At 60.8% G+C, this 18,541-nt stretch overlaps 1 protein-coding gene across 2 annotated transcripts in view; it reads right to left on the bottom strand.

Moving 5' to 3' along the window:
• Positions 1-13,933: 13,933 nt before the first annotated feature.
• RPH3AL (rabphilin 3A like (without C2 domains)) overlaps positions 13,934-18,541 on the bottom strand; it is a 129,687-nt gene continuing 125,079 nt past the window's right edge. For both annotated transcript variants that reach the window (XM_002719053.6, XM_089317586.1), the window contains exons 7-9: positions 17,243-17,356; positions 16,091-16,237; positions 13,934-15,398 (exon numbers count right to left, since the gene is read on the bottom strand). In XM_002719053.6, the coding sequence (XP_002719099.1) occupies positions 15,364-15,398; positions 16,091-16,237; positions 17,243-17,356 (296 nt within the window). In that variant the 3' untranslated portion in view covers positions 13,934-15,363. The remainder of the gene's footprint in view (positions 15,399-16,090; positions 16,238-17,242; positions 17,357-18,541) is intronic.

The following is an 18,541-nucleotide window of genomic DNA, read 5'->3' as shown; positions in this document are numbered from 1 at the left end:
CTACCATTGCACCTGGGCTGAAGATGGCCCAGCCTGCTGCAGGCCCGTGTCGGGGGTGGGGCTTCCCTGAGGTTCACTTAACACCCGAGGGCACCTGCCAGCTGTGAGCCAGCCCTCTCCTCCTTCACACAGTGCAGTGGCCGCAGTCCCCTTCCCCAGCCTTCCTCAGAGAGCCCAGGGTCAGGGTCCGGCTCAGGGGGCTCAGGTTTGACCTTGGTCCTGAAACCTGTAGGCTTGGAGAGCCAGTGGAGGGGCCAGGTGCAGGGGCGCAGGTGGCCCGGCTGCCTTGCTGGGGCCTGGCTGCAGCTGGGGTGTGATGGGGGCAGGACATGGCCCCACGTCCTCACTGTGTCCATCCTTTGGGCTTGAGCTGGAGTCATCCACCTGCCTCCTAGCTGAGTGCAGGGGGTGCTTGGCTGGGGCTGCACTTGGAGCCCCACTGACGGATGATGGGGTCCAGCCTGCCCTGCCTCCTGGCACGGGCAATCCCAGGCCCGGGCCTCTGCTCCGCCGTCCGCCTCACCCACTTGGCACCTGCTCAGGCGTTACTTCCTCCACGATGCTGTTAGGTAGGAAGTCAGAAATGAGACTGTGGGGGGGGGGAGGGGCTAAGGGAAACAAAGTATCTGGGGGAGCTCACCTGGGAAGTGGCGCAGGATCTTACTCTGCAAATCCTGCCCTGACCCCATAACTTCCCAGGTGGTCTCAGCCCTCCCCCAAGGAAAGCTCCCCAGGAGAATCCTCTCCCCCAGCACCTACTGGGTCACCTGGCCTGCTGACAGGAGCACTAAGACCCTTATATCCCTCCTCCAGGGCAGGCGCCCTGGGGGGAGGCAGGAGGCTCCTCTACCACCACCCGGTGGCCCCCAGTCTCATAGCCCCGGGTAGTGAAACCTTGGGAGGAATTTCACCTAATTCACGCTCAACTCTTTGTCCTGGAGGAGGAGGAAGAGGAGGAGGAGAAGGAGGAGGAAGGGGGCTGAAGGAGGAGGGGGGGGGGGAGAAACAGCAGGAAGAACTGGACCCCGTGCCCTTACAAGCCCCAGTCTGAGTACAGACTGCCTGCTCAGCTCTCAGCTCTGCGGAGCCGCCCGCCTGGCCTGCCAGGTGTATCCTCTTCATTTAACCATGTGACCTTGCTCTCCCCAGTCTGAGTGACGGGGCACTCTCTCTCGGATTCTGTCCCATCCATTCTGATGGATGCCCTATCCCAACACAGCTTGTGACCTCCTCACCACTGCTCTCTGTCTCACGTCTGAATTCTTGCACCAAGAACCTACCCCACCATCTTGCTAACAGTATCGCACAGCGGGCTTTCCACAATGGTCCCTGGGGTGGCTGTGGCTGCGCCACCCTCCTGGGCTTGTCACACGTGCTATTGTCACAGCAGGCTTCCCACGGGCACAGTGCATCCTTACAAATACAGGAACGGAGGCCCAGGGAGGTGCCCTGCCCTGGCCAGGGTCACACCATGACTTGGAGACCAGGGGTCCTGGCTCTGTGCAGCCCCCTGTCCAGGGCGGGGCGGAGGTGGTGGTGAGGAGGGGACTCCTACCCTCTCCTGCCATCTGGGTTCTCTGGCCACAGCTTCTGGCTCAGAGTTTGAAGACCACCCACAGTGAGGCCAACAGGGTGGTAATTCCTCGGCTGTGGCCCTGCGCTTGGGGTGGCTGCACCTCAAGCCCCTCCCACAGGCCTGGGCAGAGGGCCCTGGGGGGCCAGAAGAATCTACCTCCTTTCTTTCGTTCCACCTGCACCTCAGCCCAGCCTGCCCCTGGGCCTTGGCACTCACTGGCCCCACCTCCTGGAACGTTCTTGCACCCAGTCACGTTCACCTTCCAGGTCTCAGTTGAAGACCACCTGCTAGAGAGCCCCCGGGAGCCCCCGGGAGGCGGCTGCGCACGGGTCCTGCTCTGTGGGGGCAGGGAGCCGGCAGCAGTGCCCGGCCAGAGGCTGAAGGGAGGAGTGGGAGCACCCAGGCAGCCGAGGGGGAGACCACGCGCTCACAGGCCAGCGGGGTCCAGCCCGCTCCTCCCAGCCTGGGTGCACCCCCACTCCTGGCAGGCAGGCAGGCGGGCGGGCGGGCGGCCTTGGAGACGGCAGTGAGCAGCAGTGGGAGGAGGGAGGAGAGAGTGCAGGGTCATCTGTCAGCGAGAACGTGGAGCGCCTGGTAAAGTAGGCGCCATTCTGAGCCCTCTCCCAGTGTCTGCCTGGGCAGGCTGCTCCCGTGGGGCTGGGGACAGCCGAGGCAGCCCCAGGGTTCCCCTGGAGGGACAGCACCGCCATGCCCATCCCCTCCCCTTCCTGGGGTCACACAGAGGCCGCTGCTGCTCCCCCCGCTTGGCACGGCCCCACCCACCGCAAGGCCGGCCACCAGTACATTTTAATGATTTTGAATTTCAACACACAACGGTACAGGGACTTAACGCGGCAAACCCCCAAGCGTTCCCACCAAAATGAACATTTCATCCTTTTTTAAAGAGAGGCTTTTTTTTTTTTCAACTTACAAAAAAGTGAGCTACAGCATGAAAAACTGCATCAAAGGCAGGTGCACAGCCCAGGGAATGAAGTAAAGGAAGCCGGCCTAACGGGCAGGCCAGGCCCCTGGCCCAGCCCTGCAGCTCCCCTCGCATTCACCAGCCGCCCGGCGGTGCCTCTGTACTCTGACGGTCACCGTATCACCGCTGAAGCTTTCCTGTTAAAAGGTATAAATGCAGGGGGCAGGCGTTTGACCTGGCTGTCACGACCATGGGTCACTTCAGAGCACCTGGGTTCAACCCCTGGCTCTGGCTCCTGACTCCAGCCTCCTGCCGGTGCAGACCCTGGGAGGCAGCAGCGATGGCTCAGGTACTTGGGTTCCCGCCACCATGGGGGACACCTGGCTCCCAGCTTCAGTCCTGGCTCAGCCCTGGCTGTTACAGGCATCCGGGGAGTGAACCAGTGAGTGGGAGATTTCTCTCTCCACCTGTTTCTGTATATAAATACAAACACAATGAAGCACTATAGCTAAACACTTCCCATCTTGCGTCCCCACACAGGGCGACTTCCCTGCGTGACTGCACCATGTTTGTGTCAGATACACATTCTGTGTGGAATGAAACTTCACGAATGTCAGCAATGCTGTATATGTTATTCTGCATGCTGCTTTTTCATTCAAGTCTAAACGCTTTTTATAAAACAGCATTATTGAGGCATAATTTATACACCAGACCATTCAGCCACTTCAAGTGTGCAATTTAATGATTTTTAGTAAACTCACAGAGCTGTGCAGCCACAGCACAGCCCAGGTTTAGAACATTCCCATCACTCCTGAAAAGTGGAAATGTTCTTCTCTCCTTTTCCTCTACGTGTTTTGGGTATACATTTAAATATATATTTCTGTTTTATTTGAAAGGCAGAGAGAGAGAAAGAGGCGGTTGGACAGAGATCGTCCATCCTCTGGTTCACTCCCCAAATGCCTGCAGCAGCCAGGGTCGGGCCAGGAGCCTGGAACTCTGGGGTCTCCCATGTGGCTGGCAGGCATCAAGCGTGTGAGCCACCAGCTGCTGCCCCCCAAGGGTGCCCATAGGCAGGAAGCTGGACTTGGAAGTGGAGCCAGGTCTTGACCCCAAGCACTCCGGTCTCAGCTACGGGATGTGGGTGGCCCATGTGGGTCTTCACCGTCACGCCAAACGCCCGCCGGATACACGCTTTAGTAACTACTGCTTGTAAAGCTCCTACTATGTGCCCGGCACCGCTCTGAGGGAGTTAGATATGTGACCTCCACCAATCCTCACAGCAATGGATGACACTGGGGACAGAGGATGAAAAGCTGCCCAAGGGCCCCCTGGCAGAAACCGATAGGGCATGGTGGGAGCCTGCGGGCAGACCCCAGAGAGTCAGAGCTTCCCACCCCCCCAAGCCCTCAGGCCGCCCTGTCCAGATCCCACAGCAAGGGCAGAGCTGAGGTCACAGCGGCCAAGTGCTGGGCTCAGAGGCACCAGGACGGGTAGTGGCAGGGCTGGCATCTGCCCATGCCTGGCTGCCCCGTGCCAGTCTCCCCTGCTGTGTTCACTGCAGAAAAGGAAAGGGGGAGAGAAGGGAGGCGGCGGAGCTGTGTAGGGAGAGTGAGGAGGGCAGGACGCACTCACGGCCCTGTGTGCTCACGCAGGCAGCCACCTGTGCACAGGTGCACACCCACACAGGTGCACACACAGCTGGGGTCTGCAGGGCCCTCGCTGCTCGGGGTGAGGACGGTGTCACTGTGTCTGCACACAGGTGCCTGGGGTGTGGCTGCGTGATGTGAACTGCTCCTGGGGTGTGTGTGGTGTGGGACAGGGGTGCTCAGCCTTTGCAGGCCAGGCCTGGGAGAAGCCTCGTGAGGGACAGGCCTTTCCCTGAAGGGCACTCGGTGGGTGCTCACGTCCCTCCTCTGCCCTGGTGCTCTGGTGCCTGGCAGCAGAGCTGGGTGTGATAGCCAGGCACTGCCTGGCCTGTGCTGGCCAGAGCAGACTCCCCCCAGGTGTCTTCTCCCCGGCCTGGGTGTTTCTGGCCCTTCCCTGGACCTCTGCAGACCTAGAAGCCATGGCAGCCGCTGAGAGCGTGCCGTGTGCAGACACTAGTCCCCGAGGAGGCATAGGACAGTGGCTCCCGGCAGGCGGGCTGCAGCAGGCAGCCGTCCACTCTGTAGCCGCATCCCTGAGGCAGGCCACTCATGAAGCCAAGAGGTGTGTGGGCTCGCGGATTTAGAAGTTCACAGAGCGAGATCAGAGGACCCTACTGGGCCGGCATCGGTGCAGGCAGAGGCTGGGGTGGCAGGCAGGGAGGAATGACCCAGGCCAGCCAGCTCAGGTCCCACACGCACCCCCTGGGCATCTGCAGCTGGGACACGCCCCTGATGACCTAAGGACCCCGTTGCACCTGCCTCCTGAACTGTACAATGGCACCAGGTCTCCCCCAGCCCAGCACAGTTAATTTATGGCTCTGAGGAGAGAGGGTGCCAAATCGTGTCCAAACTATAGCACAGGTAAACTGAGGCCCGGAGTCTTCTGCTGGGTCCCAAAGGCCTGCAAGAGGTGGGCTCTGCATTCAGACCACCTCGGACTCTGCACAGACCTGGCGCAGGAACAGCACAGCCCCTGCCCCACCACCGCGACCCCTGGAGCCCGGAGCCCGGTGTCCACAGCACCCCCTCCAGACTTGGTCCTGCCCAGGTGGTCTGCAAAAGTGGACACACTGGCAGGTCCATGGGGAAGCTTCTACCTGTGCGGGACACAATGGGATAAGCAGAGGACACGGTGGACAGTTATTCCCAGGTAGGTTCTTTAATGTAAAAAAGCCAGCCATTTACTTATTTGTATGCTTTGTTTGAGACATGAGTGATCTTACTCAAGGTCATTATTTTTCCATCAGTCAGACGGGAACGCGAGTGGCCCGTGCCTACCCTCCAGTCTGGGCCGGGTCGCCCCTGAAGCCCGAGCGTCTCCAGCACGCCCCTCAGGCCGCCTATCTCGGCCTGGGCCTGGGACTTCCTTCCCCGTGGTCTCTGCTCCTGAGCTGCCTGTTGTGTTCACCAGAACAGCCGGGCGGAGGAAATCCTGTCCAGGGTGTTCTCGATCTTCACGCTCCCAGCTCGCACTCTGGACTGAGTTAACAAAATAGAAGAAAACTCTCTTTCTTATCTCCCAAACTTCAAGGCAACTTTGGCGCTGGGAACTCAGCCAGTTCTGGGGAAGTGAAGGGATCAAAGGCCTTTCAGCAGCACAAAATAAAAATAAAAAAAATCTCCAAGATGCAGCCCGGCTCCGAGTTCAGAGCAAAGATTTGCTGACTCCTGTTTATCTCCTGGCCCCCATAAAGGCGTCCACTCTCCCGCGGCATGGGCAGCAGGTTCAAAAGGAAGCCGGAGGGCTGTCTGGGACTGAGCCCTTCAGGCATGGGCTGTGGCTCCTAGGCCCTGGGACTGTTCAGCGCAGGGATAGAGAGGTCTCGGTAGTCCGCCAGCACCGAGTGATCAGACCCAGTTTATAAGATGCCCACACACTGATCTGTGGAAAGGGGCATTCGAATCCCTCCTGGAAAAATTAACGAGCCCCAAACAGGCAAGGAAAGGATGGTCTGCAGCTAGCCGGACGCCTCCGAGTGTGGCCGGCACCCCAAGCAGAGGGCCTGGAGTCAGGTGGGGCGCCCTGGCGTGAGCAGGGCCACGCATGGCCGCAAGCTTGCCTTTGGGAGCGGCTCCTCCATGATGGGAGCTGCAGCTCCCCACCTCCCCCACCCGCCCCAAGCTGCCGTCAGCACCCAGGCCAGCTGCCCTGCGCTCCCTGTGGTCATGCCCAGTGGGCAGGGACTGAGAGGGTTAGGAGACACTGGGCATGTCCATTGGGAGCCTGGGCCTCAGAGAGGTGAGGATACTTGCCTAAGGTCGCACAGCTGGTCAGTACTGCTTTCTGCCCCCGACCCCCCAGCTGGGGGCACATCCTGCTGCGGGGGGCTGTTGGGGCCACGCCTGCCAGGGGCTGACCTCACGGCGGCGGCAGCGGCGGGCGGCACAAGGCTTTCATTTCTCTTCCCCAGCTCCACCGCCGCCGCCAATCCCCACCGTGATCACGGTGTTTCCTTCGTCAAGCAGGGCGTGAGGAAAATCGCTCCATGCCTGGAATCATTTATCGTCTTGTTATTCCCATTAGCGGGCCCTGCTTGAGCCTATTCCACGCTGAGCTGCGGGAACTCCTAGCGTGGAAATCCCCGGGCCGGCCAGGAAAGGCTGCTTCCTGCCCCAGGACTGGCGGCCGGAGGTGCTGCCTGCAGGCCTGGGGGTGGGCGGGCCACGGGGGACGGCAGGAGGGCGCCGGGGATGGACAGCAGCAGAATCCGGTGGGGGTGGGGTGGCGCAGTGGCGTGCCACGGGGCTCTGCTAGGCTGCTGGGACCTGCAGCTGGAGGAGGCCGGTGCAAAGGCAGGCACAGTCCTCGGCGGGAAGGAGAAGGGCACCAGGAGGCCAGGGGACTCTCAGGCAGGCCTGAGCCGAGCCTCAGGGTAGGGTGGGGGAGCCCCATGGCTGAGGTTAGTCCTGGCCCTGCCTCTGTGTCATCCCAGGCAAGGTGTTTGAGGTCTCCCAGCCTCCGTGTCCCCTCGTGCCCAGGGGGGTGATGCCGCCCACCCCCTGGGGCTCTGAGAGTTAACTGAGATCAGAGTGTAAAGGCCGGACTCCGGCAAGCATGGGGGAGCCAGATCCCGGCTCTGGAGGGCGACAGCCGTGCCCAGCTCACCTGGGAACTTTGCTTCCTTCCCAGCACCGCGCCCCACTTCCTGGGCAACCAGTGCATCCTGGGAGACCCTGGAGTGCTGGTCACCCTGGCTGTGGCCTCCCTGTCCCTCAGACACAAAAGGGGCTTCCCGAGTCCATGTTGGTGTCCTGGGGAGTGGGGCCTTGGCGAGGGGTTTTGCAGACTCCCGGGGCTCTCTGCATTGCCTCTGGCTGATTCCGAGTCGAGGTGGACAGAAGGGTCCCTCTGTCCGCAGGTGTGGACAGGTGAGGCTCAGGTGCACACTCAGCCTTGTCTGCCTGCACAGCCACCTCCACGAGACACCAGGTGTGCAGGGGACACCGTGGCTGCGGGGGGTGGGGTGAGGGGGCACCTGTCCCTGCAGTGCAACCCCACCCACCAAAGGCAGCCATTTGGCTTCCCTCGGGCCCCGCCCACCACTGAGCGCTCTCCTCTCCTCTGAAGCCCGCGCACTCCCGATGGCTCTTTCGAGGCCTCGGCCCCTGCATCAGCCTTTGGAGGTGTTCTCCTGACCACAGGCAGCTCCTCCCCAAGAGGAATGACACAGCAGGAGTGTCCACATGGAACCGGCTGAGCTGCAAAGACTCCAAGAGTTGGGAAAGGGCACCGTGGCCTGGCTGGCTTGGGGTCCCCACCTGCAGTCTGCTGATTTCTCTCCTGGGTGGGCCTGGCTCAGCTCTCAGGGGCTGCCGGCCTGTGAGGGTCCCTTCCCCAGGTCACACCTTTGTGGGGCAGGTGACTAGGCCTGTGCTCCACCCCCCACCATGGCCTGGAGCTGCTCCAGCGTCTCAGGTAAGAGGGAAACTGAGGCCCATGCTGGCCCCCACTGAGGCCCCCTGGGGGCAGCCAGGGGGAAGGGATGTGAATGGGTCTGAGCTGGGTGCTGCAGGCACACCTGGGCTGGCTCATGACATCTGTGGTACCAGGGCTGCTTTATCCCCACAAGGGCTGTGGCAGTGGCTTGCATGGCTGTGACGCGTGGGGCTCCAGGTGCAAGGCGGCAGGAGACACCGCGTGAGCTTTGGTGGGTTGGTGGGGGGCCTGAGGCAGGCCCTTGGAGCCAGGATCCTGCCCCAGACCCTCACCCCTCCCTCAGCCCAGCAGCCAGACCTGTCAATCCCACCCCGCCCCAGCCATGGCTGCACCTAGAAGCCTGGCTTGGTCCCCAGCGACCAAGCTCCTCCCGGGATGTCTGGCTGCTCTGGATGGAATGAGCCCAGCTGGGGACCCCACAGCTGCAGGGGAGTGCAGGTTGGGGTTCCTGACCTGCCGGGCTTCCCTTAGTGATGGAGAAGAGATAGGGTTGGCACCTGGCAGTGTTTCCATCTATTTGTCCACCCATCTATCCATCCTTCTGTCCACCCGTCTAGCCTCTCAGACGCCCTTCAGTACCCCGGTCTAACCAGAACATCCATCCATCTCTCTGTAGACCTCCCAGTGCTCCATTGGCCTGTCCATTCACCCGTCATCCATCGTCCATCCCCCATTCAACCATTCACCTTCCGTGCATCCATTCCGGCACCAGCCTACCCACCCACTCATTCCTCCACCCACCCAGACACCCAGCCAGCCAGCCAGCCAGCCAGCACAGTTTCTTGATAGCTAACCAGGGATGCGTGAGTCAGGCTCAGCTTCTTTAAGGAGCCGGTGGGGGAGGTGGGCTCTCGGGAACTCAGCACTGACCGCATCTGGACAAAGAGCAGGGGCGGGGGTGGTGGAGACTCGTCTGGGCAGGCCCCTGCCTTGGGGACGGGGTTGCCCACCCAGCGTTGTGCTCCCCCATCCCCTGGGGAGCCTGTGCAGAAGAGGAGACGCAGTGGGAAGGAGGAGGGTGACAGGCAGCTGCTCAAAGGTACAGTCAGACTTCAAATGTCCCCAAAGAGCATCTGCCGGGAGGCAGGGCCAAGTACATGGAATTATTCCTCCCGTAATTGGCACTGGAGAAGCTGCAGACATCCGGGGTCTGGATCAGAGCGCCCAGAGCTCAGCCTGTCCACTGAAGATGTGGGGACAGCCTCTGGGACCCCGCCCACTGTTCTCCCTGTCCTGGGCACTGACACGGGGCAGTGGGAGTACGCCCTCCTTTGAGCTCAGCACCAGACAGCTTGGGGGCAGGGCCAAACCCTGACCCTATGCACAGCCTTGTGCCAGCTGCTGAGGCCGGGAGTGGGACGAGGTCTCCCCGAGGGTCCTTCTCCTGGCAGGCTCGGGGCTGGGCCAGGGCCAGTTTTCCCTCTACCCCATCCCTGTCCAGAGCCTTGGCCAGCACTGCATGAACAGACTGTCATGATATTCTGTAAATGGGTGAATCGGAATATCCTGGTGTGCACACGCATGTGTATGACGTCTTGTATGTGCACACATGTGTATGTCCTGGTGTGCGCACTCATGTATGACAGCTGGTATATGCACACATGTGTATGACAGCTGGTGTGTGCACACGTGTATGACAGCTGGTATATGCACACATGTGTATGATGTCCTGGTGTGCACACATGTGTATGATGTCCTGGTGTGTGCACACATGTATGACAGCTGGTATATGCACACATGTGCATGCTATTCTGGTGTGCACACTCGTGTATGACATCTGGTGTGTGCACACGTGTATGATGTCCTGGTGTGCACACATGTATGACAGCTGGTGTGTGCACACGTGTGCATATTCTGGTGTGGGTACTTGTGTATGACATCTGGTGTGTGCACACGTGTATGATGTCCTGGTATGTGCACACACAGATGGCATACATACATACAAGTGTGTAAAATGTCCTGGCGTGTGCACATGTGTACGATGTCCACCTCCTGGGGCAAGAGCCAATTCCACTGCACTTCCAGCTGGCACCTGGGGCACCTGACTCCTCACTGGTGCTGTAGGCATTCTCGCCCTCCATGGCAGGTGCGGTGCGGGGAAGGTGCAGCCTGGGGTGGAGGTCGCCCGAGCAGGGTGTTGGGCACAGCCTCAGCCCTTTCTGCTGGGGACCCCACTGGGGGGGGGCAATCCCTGCTTCCTTCTCCCGCCTTCAGTGCACTGGCCAGGGCTGGTGTAACAAGAGCCAGACCAACGAGAGAAACGCACGCACACTTCTTCCACACCACTTTTCTGTGGTGTGGAGTCTTCATAAGGAAATGAAGTCCCAAAGAAATAGCCCGACTGGTGGCTGTTGACGGGGGTCTGATGGAGAGTGGGAGGCTGGGGACAGAGGTGACCGGGACGGGGGCATTGCGCAGCGGGTCTGTGCAGACGTCTCCGTACCCCCCCCCCCCCCGTCTGCACAGCCGAGCTGTTCCTTTCCTCTGGGAACAGGGTGGGCGCCTCTCACGTGAGGGTCTGCCCGCCTGCTTCAGGTGCAGGTCAGAGTGCTTTCTGGGGGCGGGCGTTTGCCCAGCGGTGAAGATGCTGCCTGGGATGCCCGCAGCCCCTGTCTGAGCGGGATCGAGTCCCGGCTCGGCTCCGATTTCAGCTTCCTGTAGTGCGCACTCAGGGAGGCAGCAGGGGATGGCCGGCCCACGTGGATGCAGCCCTGACACCCACACGGGAGACCTGGATGCAGCTCCTGCCTCCTGACTTCTGCCGGGTCCAGCCAGGCTGGTTAGGGCCTTTGGGACATAAAGCAGCGGAGGAGAATCCTGTTTTTCTCTTTGCCACTCATGTAAAAAGAATCATCGTCATCTGCTTTCTTTCTTTTTCTTTCTACAGGCAGAGTTAGACAGTGAGATAGAGAGAGAGAGAGAGGTCTTCCTTTTCTGTTGGTTCATCCCCAAAGTGGCTGCTACGGCCGGTGCACTGCGCTGATCCAAAGGCAGGAGCCAGGTGCTTCCTCCTGGTCTCCCATGCGGGTGCAGGGCCCAAGCACTTGGGCCATCCTCTACTGCCTTCCCAGGCCACAGCAGAGAGCTGGACTGGAATTGGAGCAACCGGGACTAGAACCCGGTACCCATATGGGATGCCGGCGCTGCAGGCGGAGGATTAGCCAAGTGAGCCACGGCGCTGCCCAATCATCTGCTCTCTGCATGTGCTGTTCTGCAAATTCGCTCAGCACCGCACGGTGCCGTACTTGGGGGCATGAACTCAGCTGCCACACGGAAAGCAGGCCTGAAAATAAACATGTCACTCGTCCTCCATGAACTTCCTGAAGCCCCCTTACACTTGGTCATCCATTTTCTTTTTCTTTTCTTTTGAAAGATTTACTTGTTTGAAAGGCAGAGTTACAGAAAGGAGAGAGAGAGATCTTCCGTCTGCTGGTTCATTCCCCAAATGGCAGCAACGGCCAGGGCTGGGCCAGGCTGAAGCCAGAAGCTTGGAATTCCTTGGGGTCTCCCACGCGGGTGCAGGGGCCCAAGGATGTGGGCCATTGTCCACTGCTTTCCCAGGTGCACCAGCAGGGAGCTGGACGGGAAGTGGCGCAGCCGGGACTCCCCGGCGTCATGAGCAGCAGCTTCATGTGCCACGCCGCCAGCCCCGCACCCGTTTTCACAGCAGCAGTGTTCACAAAAGCTAAACGGTGGAGACGCCCAACACGCCCGTCAACAGAGGCACAGATAAACAGACGTGGTCCATCACCCCACAGAACCGGGACTAGAACCCGGTGTGCCGGCACCACAAGGTGGAGGATTAGCCTAGTGAGCCGCAGCGCCGGCCCAGGAGTGCAATTCTGACCCGGCTCCAGCACCAGTGACCTGGGCCTCACCACGCTCAGTCACAGCAGCTGGACACACACGACCCCTCTCAGGGTCAGGGAAAGGGATGCGAGACGGAGCCGGGGCAGGGCATCGGGCGTTGCTGCGGTGACGGTCACACCACGCTGTGACGGAGCTGGTGTCACAGAGCTGTGTGCTTACAAAGGGCTCGCGTGCCAAGTTTCCTGTCACGCGTATTTTACCACAATTTAAAGCAAAGGCCAGGAAGGGGCCCGTGGCAGGGCCTCGGGAGGGGAGCTGGGGACCTCTCAGAATGTGGGGGCCACGTTCTGTGGCCTGGCTCGCATAGGCCTCCATGGGGAAGAAGGTCAGTGCACAGCCAGGCCCCGATGCTGCTGCACCTGGAAGCTCCTGGTAGCCCTCTGAGCCACACCCACCTCTGCACCTGCCCACCTGTGGCCTCACTGCACCCTCCCAGTCCTGGAGGAGGGAGGCCGAGGTCAGCACCCGGCACCCTCAGTGGCGCCAGGCTGTGGACATGAGACGGTTCCAGGGAGCAGGCAGTATTTCGGTTTGGGGACCGGGCTTGGGTCTCATTTGCTCCGTCAGCACCAAGGCACACACCACGAGCGACGGCGCCTCCTCCCCCTCACCCAGGTTCCCTCTGAGCTCCCCGCCCACCGCCTGCGTCCTGCTCCTTCCACCCCGGAACCCCCACTCGCTCTGACCAGCAGACGCCAGCCCTGCGCCGCGGCCTCAGGGCCGTGGTCTTGGGCGTCTGACGGCCCCACACCAGAATGCAGGTTCCAGACCTCTCTGGACGTTTCCTCTTCTGCGATGTGGGAACAAAACTCACTCACTCCTGGGGGGCAGAGGGTCCCCTCAAACTTGCAGCGGGTGCCTGACTCACAAAAGGTGGCCATGACAGCCAGGAGGCAGGAACTCAACCCAGGTTTTCCATGTGGGTGACGGGAACCCAGCACCTGCCGTGTCCCAGGGTCTGCAAGAGCAGGAGGCTGGTCAGGAGCCAGGGACGGAGATGGAACCCAGGCAACCTGATGTGGAATGTGGGCGTCTTCACCGCCAGCCAAACACCCAGCCCTGATTCCGTTTCTTGATTTTTCAAGCACTATGTATGAATGTTGTATACCATTATGTATTATAAAATGTCACGACTGAGCCCTCACCCACAACCTCCCTGGCACACACACCTTCTAGGGCCCCTAGAAGCTGCTCAGATTGGCTGCACAGCCACACCATCACCCCAGGGGCTTTCTTTGCCTGTCTTCTTTGTCTGATTTTCAGCTTCCTGTGTCCCCTGCATTCTCTTTCCTGACTTTCTCCCTTGTTTGTCTGGAGCACATTCTGTAGTAGCTACCTGGGGAAAAGAGAGTGTGAGAAGCAAAAGATTTCAAGGACTCACGAGCCTAAACATGTCTTCACTTTTCCCTTCCTGTTCCACTGAGACTTGGCTGGATGCAAAAGCCTAGACTAGAAATCATATCCCCCCCCCCCCTCCCCGAATCCAGCAGATACTCCTTCACTTGTGTACTTGTATTCTGGCTTCAAAATTCAAGATCTGCTTTGAGAATTTTGACACCATTTGAATCCCTGATCCTTTGTTGGTGACCTGTATTCTTCCTCTTTGGAAGGTTTTAATTTTATTTCCTTTAAGATGTCCTGAAACTTTGTGACGACAGGCTTCAGGCACAGGTGTTTGGTGCAGCAGCTTGAGCTGCATCTCAGGACAAGTGCATCCCATACCCGAGTCTGGCTTGGGACCTGGCTGCTCTGCTTCCAATCCCACTTCCTGCTAATGCACCCAAGAAGACAGCAGGTGATGCCTCAAGTACTTGGGTCCCTGCCACTGGGTAGAATTCTGAGCTCCTAGCTGTGGCTTGGCCCAGCCCTGGTTGCTGTAGCCATCTGCAGAGTGAACCAGTGGATGCAACATCTCTTTCTCTGCCCCTCCCTCTGTCATCATGCCTTTCAAATAAATAAATCTTTTAAATAAAATCTCTGTATAGATGGTATCACAATGTATTTATTCTTTTGCCATCTGTTTCTTTACTCAGCATTGTTTATGAGAGTCATGCACTTCTTATTTGAGAGGCAGAGAGAGACAGACGGACATGGAGCCAGGCAGAAGCTGAGGTGGGAACTCAGTCTGGGTCTCCCACGTGGATGATGGGGCCCCAAGTACCTGAGCCGTCAGGAGGCAGTGAAGCTGAGTACGGAACCCAGGAACTCTGACACGGGATGCGGGCATCTTAGCTGGCGTCTTAACTCCCAGGCTCTCTTCCTCTGGGCAGGTGGGCTTGGTTTTTCCACTGGCCCTGAGGTGTGTGGGCTCCCAGAGCAGCGTAAAGTGCTCCGACAGCACCACGCCGCTCCCGCCCGCCCAGTTCTGTGCCGACACATCTCAGGACAGGGGCCACCGCAGTGGTGTGAGTGACACACAGGCTCCACGCAAATCTCCATCTTTACTGATTTAATTCTGAAGTATAACACGTCCTGGGGTGACAGCAAGTGTCTCTACCTCTGCCAGGGCGAGGGCACAGAAGTCCACCGTGGGGGCCTGAGAGCTCTGAGCTCAGAGAGGTGGCAGGAGGGGCGTGTGTGGACCCTGACACACACACACACACACGCACACGCACACCCATGCACACTCTCTGCTCAGCCAAAGGCTTTCTGCAGGCATCTGCCCGCACTCGGAATGATGTCTTTTTCACGCTCCACCAGACCCACTGAAGAGAAGTGGATCGATGTCTTCGGAGAGCCCCGTGCCTGGCTGGGGACCGCGCCGAAGGCGGCTCTTCCCGGAGGAACTCCTGGTGTTCACCAGAACTGGGCCAGTTCCTCAAGCTGAAGAAAGCCTGAGCCACAACAGGGGTGGGTGTGTGTGTGATGGGTGGGGTCAGGGAGGGCGGCAGGGCCCTGACAAAGAGCCAGGCTGCGGGGCGGTGGGGGGTTCCTGGGCGGCCCCGCCACTCTAGGCTCCAACGCCGGCCCCGAAGTGCTAAGCTGAGCTCTGCTGGGTGGCCCAGGGTTCAGTACTTCCTGCATTAGCATGGATGCAGAGAGAGCCCGCCTGGTGGCCGCGCTGACACAGCAGCCAGCATGGGAGAGCCCCACGCAAGCATCTCCAGGCCCCCAGCCCCACCTGAGGCCCACCCAAACTTAAACACAGGGTGGATGGGGCCGGGGGGGGGGGGCTGAGGGGTGCGGTCAGCAGGGCGTGTGCAGGAGGAGGGCCCCCTGCAGAGAATGAGCACAGAAAGGCACTGGGGGGGGCGGCAGCCTCAGCCCCCCCCCCCCCCCCCCCGCAGGCTCCCGGAGTCAGAGGTCGCAGCCCCTGGGGACGCCAGCGAGGGCTCCAGCTTCTCTCTTGAGATCTTCCACCGGCAAGTTCGCTCCAGGCACCGGGGCAGGCCTGGGGACCCCAGGGGCCACGTCAGCAGCGGGGACTGGCCCAGGTGTGTCTCTTGCCTTTGGAGGAGAGAGGAAGGCCACACGTAGTGAGCACAGGGGGCCCTCAGTGACAGCCTGGTTTTGGGGAACGAGGGGCACGTGACGGCAGGGCAGGCAGGCTGTTTGCCGGGACAGCGCCTGGTGCAGCTGGGGCCCATCGTGTTCCTGCACGGTTTTCTCCAGCTTGGGTGAGAGGAGCTTCAGGTGCGCCCCTCCCTAGCTGACGATCCCAGGCTGCGGGATAGGGGCAGTGGGCACGGGAGCCTCGGACTCTCGCCCTTCTCCTCTGGGTGGCCTGGTTCCCACAATGGGGACAAGAAGCCTTCCGGCTGCTCTGCCAACAGAACGGAAGGAAGCTGACCTTGGGGATGCTGGGCAGGTGGGGCTCACGCCACCCCCCCCCCCCATTCCAGGGGCTCTGCAGTCTCTGGGTGGGTGGATCTGGGTCCCTCAGGTGCATGGTGGGTGCTGCAGTTCCCAGCCCCGGTGCTCAGAGGCCCTGACAGGGTGTGCAGAGCACGGACGGCAGGGACCACTGCTGCCACTGCTGAGGGGGTGTGCATGGTCACCATTCTCATTTCAGCCCCCTCGTGGGTTACTGTGGGCAAGCACAGGCCTGGCAGGGCACTCGGTACACGGGGAGGCTGGTGACGTCACCTGGCACTCTGGGAAGGGAGGGGGAGGCCTGCGAGGGGCAGCTCGGTACTCACCAGCGCCCTTTGGGGCGGCCCGGGCCGTGGTGCCCTCCTGAGGGTCTGCAGCGCTCACCCCTGTCTCGCTGGCCAGGCTGCTCTGGCTCCCTGAGAGGTGGCTGGGCGGGCGGGCGAGCCCCGTCCTGGGGGAGTCCAGGCCAGCCCCTGTAACAGACCACGCGAGGGCATGAGCAGCTGAGACTGGGCAGCTCCGAGCTCCAGCGGCTCAGCGGCGGGGATCCCAGGGAAGCGGGGGGACAGTGTCCCCTTGGCCTGCTGAATCCCGTGGGAGCCTGGCTACCAGTCCTTGCATTCGAGGCATCACCAAATCTTCTCCAGTCTTTGGGCCCTAATGGGCCACAGCTGGGTCGGTGTGAGGGGCAGGGCAAGAGCTGTCGCGGTAGAGGAAGGGGAGGGTGATGCTGCCTGGACCCCAGGGCTGGCGGGTTTCCTCTGCACTCTTCTAGAGCAGAGTGATCTGCGTGAAGAGGCCTAGGAGGCCGCGTGGTCCAGGACGGGTCTCACCTCCTGTACCCCTCTGCCTGCTGACAGAGCACCTGCAAAACCGCCTGCGGAGGATTCCGAGCCCATGTCCAGGCTCCGGGGGAAGAGTGTTATGATCAACTAGTGATGCCTGCTGTGGGCATAGGAGTAGGGAGTGGAAGTGCATGTGCCAGGCACTTGCCATCTCTGATCCAGCCCAAGTTTCCACTCTCCGTAGAATTCCTCCCCCATCAGCTCTGACAGCTTGCCCGGTCTTGGTCCCCAGGACGGTACCCCAAGGTCTTTAATTCTGGATTGGGGCAGTTATTATAAAGCTCTGTCTTCTTATGTGCTGAAACCAGCCTCCCCGAAATGTCCAGCCCAGGAGTGACCCCTGCCTGACTCTCAGCTCTCCAGGGGCGACGTCTCAGCAGGGAGACGCTCATGGGTGAGCCTGGGGGGATCCCAACTGTGCAGGCAGAGGGCGCGGGGGCCTGCAGGGCCTCCTCCCCTCCCCTGCACATGTGAGGGCCCCTTCCCACCCCGCTCTGCTGCTGCTCGTCCCAGGCCCAGGCCCACTCCTCTCCCCTGAGCTCGAGCTGCTCCTTGGACACTGGCTGGGGAAGCCCCGACCCAGAGACAGCAAGGCTGAGCCCTATCTGGGGCTTTCTTAGTTCCCCCACTCACCTGATTGCCCCCAGGGTTTGTCGCCTTTCAGGTCCTTGGCCCCAGTGGGTGGGAGTCTGTCCTCCTGGCTGGAGGAGCTGACGTCGGAATCGCTGTCACTGTCACTGGAAGCCACTGGAACAGACAGACATGGGCACAGGAAGCTCCCCAGCCACTGCCAGCAGGCACCGTGGACAGAGCCATGACAGAGCGGCCTGGGACCTCGGCCAGCCCTTCTGTCTGGGGCTCAGGTACCATATCCCGGGTGCTCCTGAGCTGAGGAGGCCGGGACTCGGGCTCAGGACACCTGCGCCAGCAGGGAGGGCTCAGCCCTTGGCTGGCCTCTCCGTGTGTCTTCCTTGTGGCAGGACCAGGCCCTCCCGCCGAGGGAGAAGTCGACTGTCACTTGCTGTGCAGGCAGGGGCCTCTGAGGCCTGCCCCGGGCAACGCTGAGCAGTTCTGGGAAGGACAAGCAGGGCTGACCCAGTGAGCACGCCAGGTGCTTCGCACGTGTGGCTCTGTGCAGGAAACAGCGTCAGCCCCATTTCACAGGGGAGGAAACTGAGGCACCTGGAAGTGGAGGGGCCGGGATGCTAACCCCACTAGGCTGGCTCTGCTGTGCTCGTAACCCCTCGGATGCCACACGGAGCCGGCGGGCCTGGGTCCTTGTCCTGGTTCATCTGGGGCTAAGGCTTGGATGGGTTTGTCTCTGCCCAAACTCAGGTTGGAGCTTACTTCTCCCCGAGGCGGCGTCAGGAGCTGATCAGCTGGTGGGGGTGGGCACTGCCCTCCCGAGGGGACCCACGGCCTTTCCCGAGACGGGGTTAGGTGCTGAGGAAGCGAGCTGCTACCGCGAGAGCGAGCTGCTAGGTGGCGAGGTCTCCCTGGGTGTTCTGGTCTCTCGGGCACACGCTCCTGCCGTGTGACACCCCCGCCGTGTGGTGACCCGGCACGAGGCCCTTGCTGGATGTCACTGCCCCAGCTTGAACTTTCTGGCTGGGCAGCCCACAGTGGGAGTCAGCATGGCTCCTCTCATCCTACATTCTATCACAGCTATCAACCCAGAAACCCAGCGCCCTCGCCAAGCTCCGGGGCCCACACAGCCTCGTGCGTGGTGCTGCTTCCGCCTCTCGCAGCGGGACCGGGAGCTTGGCAGCTGGCTGCAGACCCCCGTCGGTGTTCCTGGTCCTCCCCCGTTTCTCCCCGCTGTGCCGCCTGCTCATGGCGAATCTGACAGACTTCGCTAAGCAAATCTGTCCTCAAGACTTCCCGAAGCCTTGGTTTTAATGAAACGACTCTGGCTCTTTTCATCAATTTATG

This window comes from Oryctolagus cuniculus, chromosome 17 (genome assembly GCF_051225735.1).
Source record: "Oryctolagus cuniculus isolate XC-2025 breed Fujian yellow rabbit chromosome 17, ASM5122573v1, whole genome shotgun sequence".
Classification (NCBI taxonomy): domain Eukaryota; kingdom Metazoa; phylum Chordata; class Mammalia; order Lagomorpha; family Leporidae; genus Oryctolagus; species Oryctolagus cuniculus.
The sequence above is the reverse complement of the archived record's forward strand: the minus strand, read 5'-3'. Positions and strand labels throughout refer to the sequence as shown.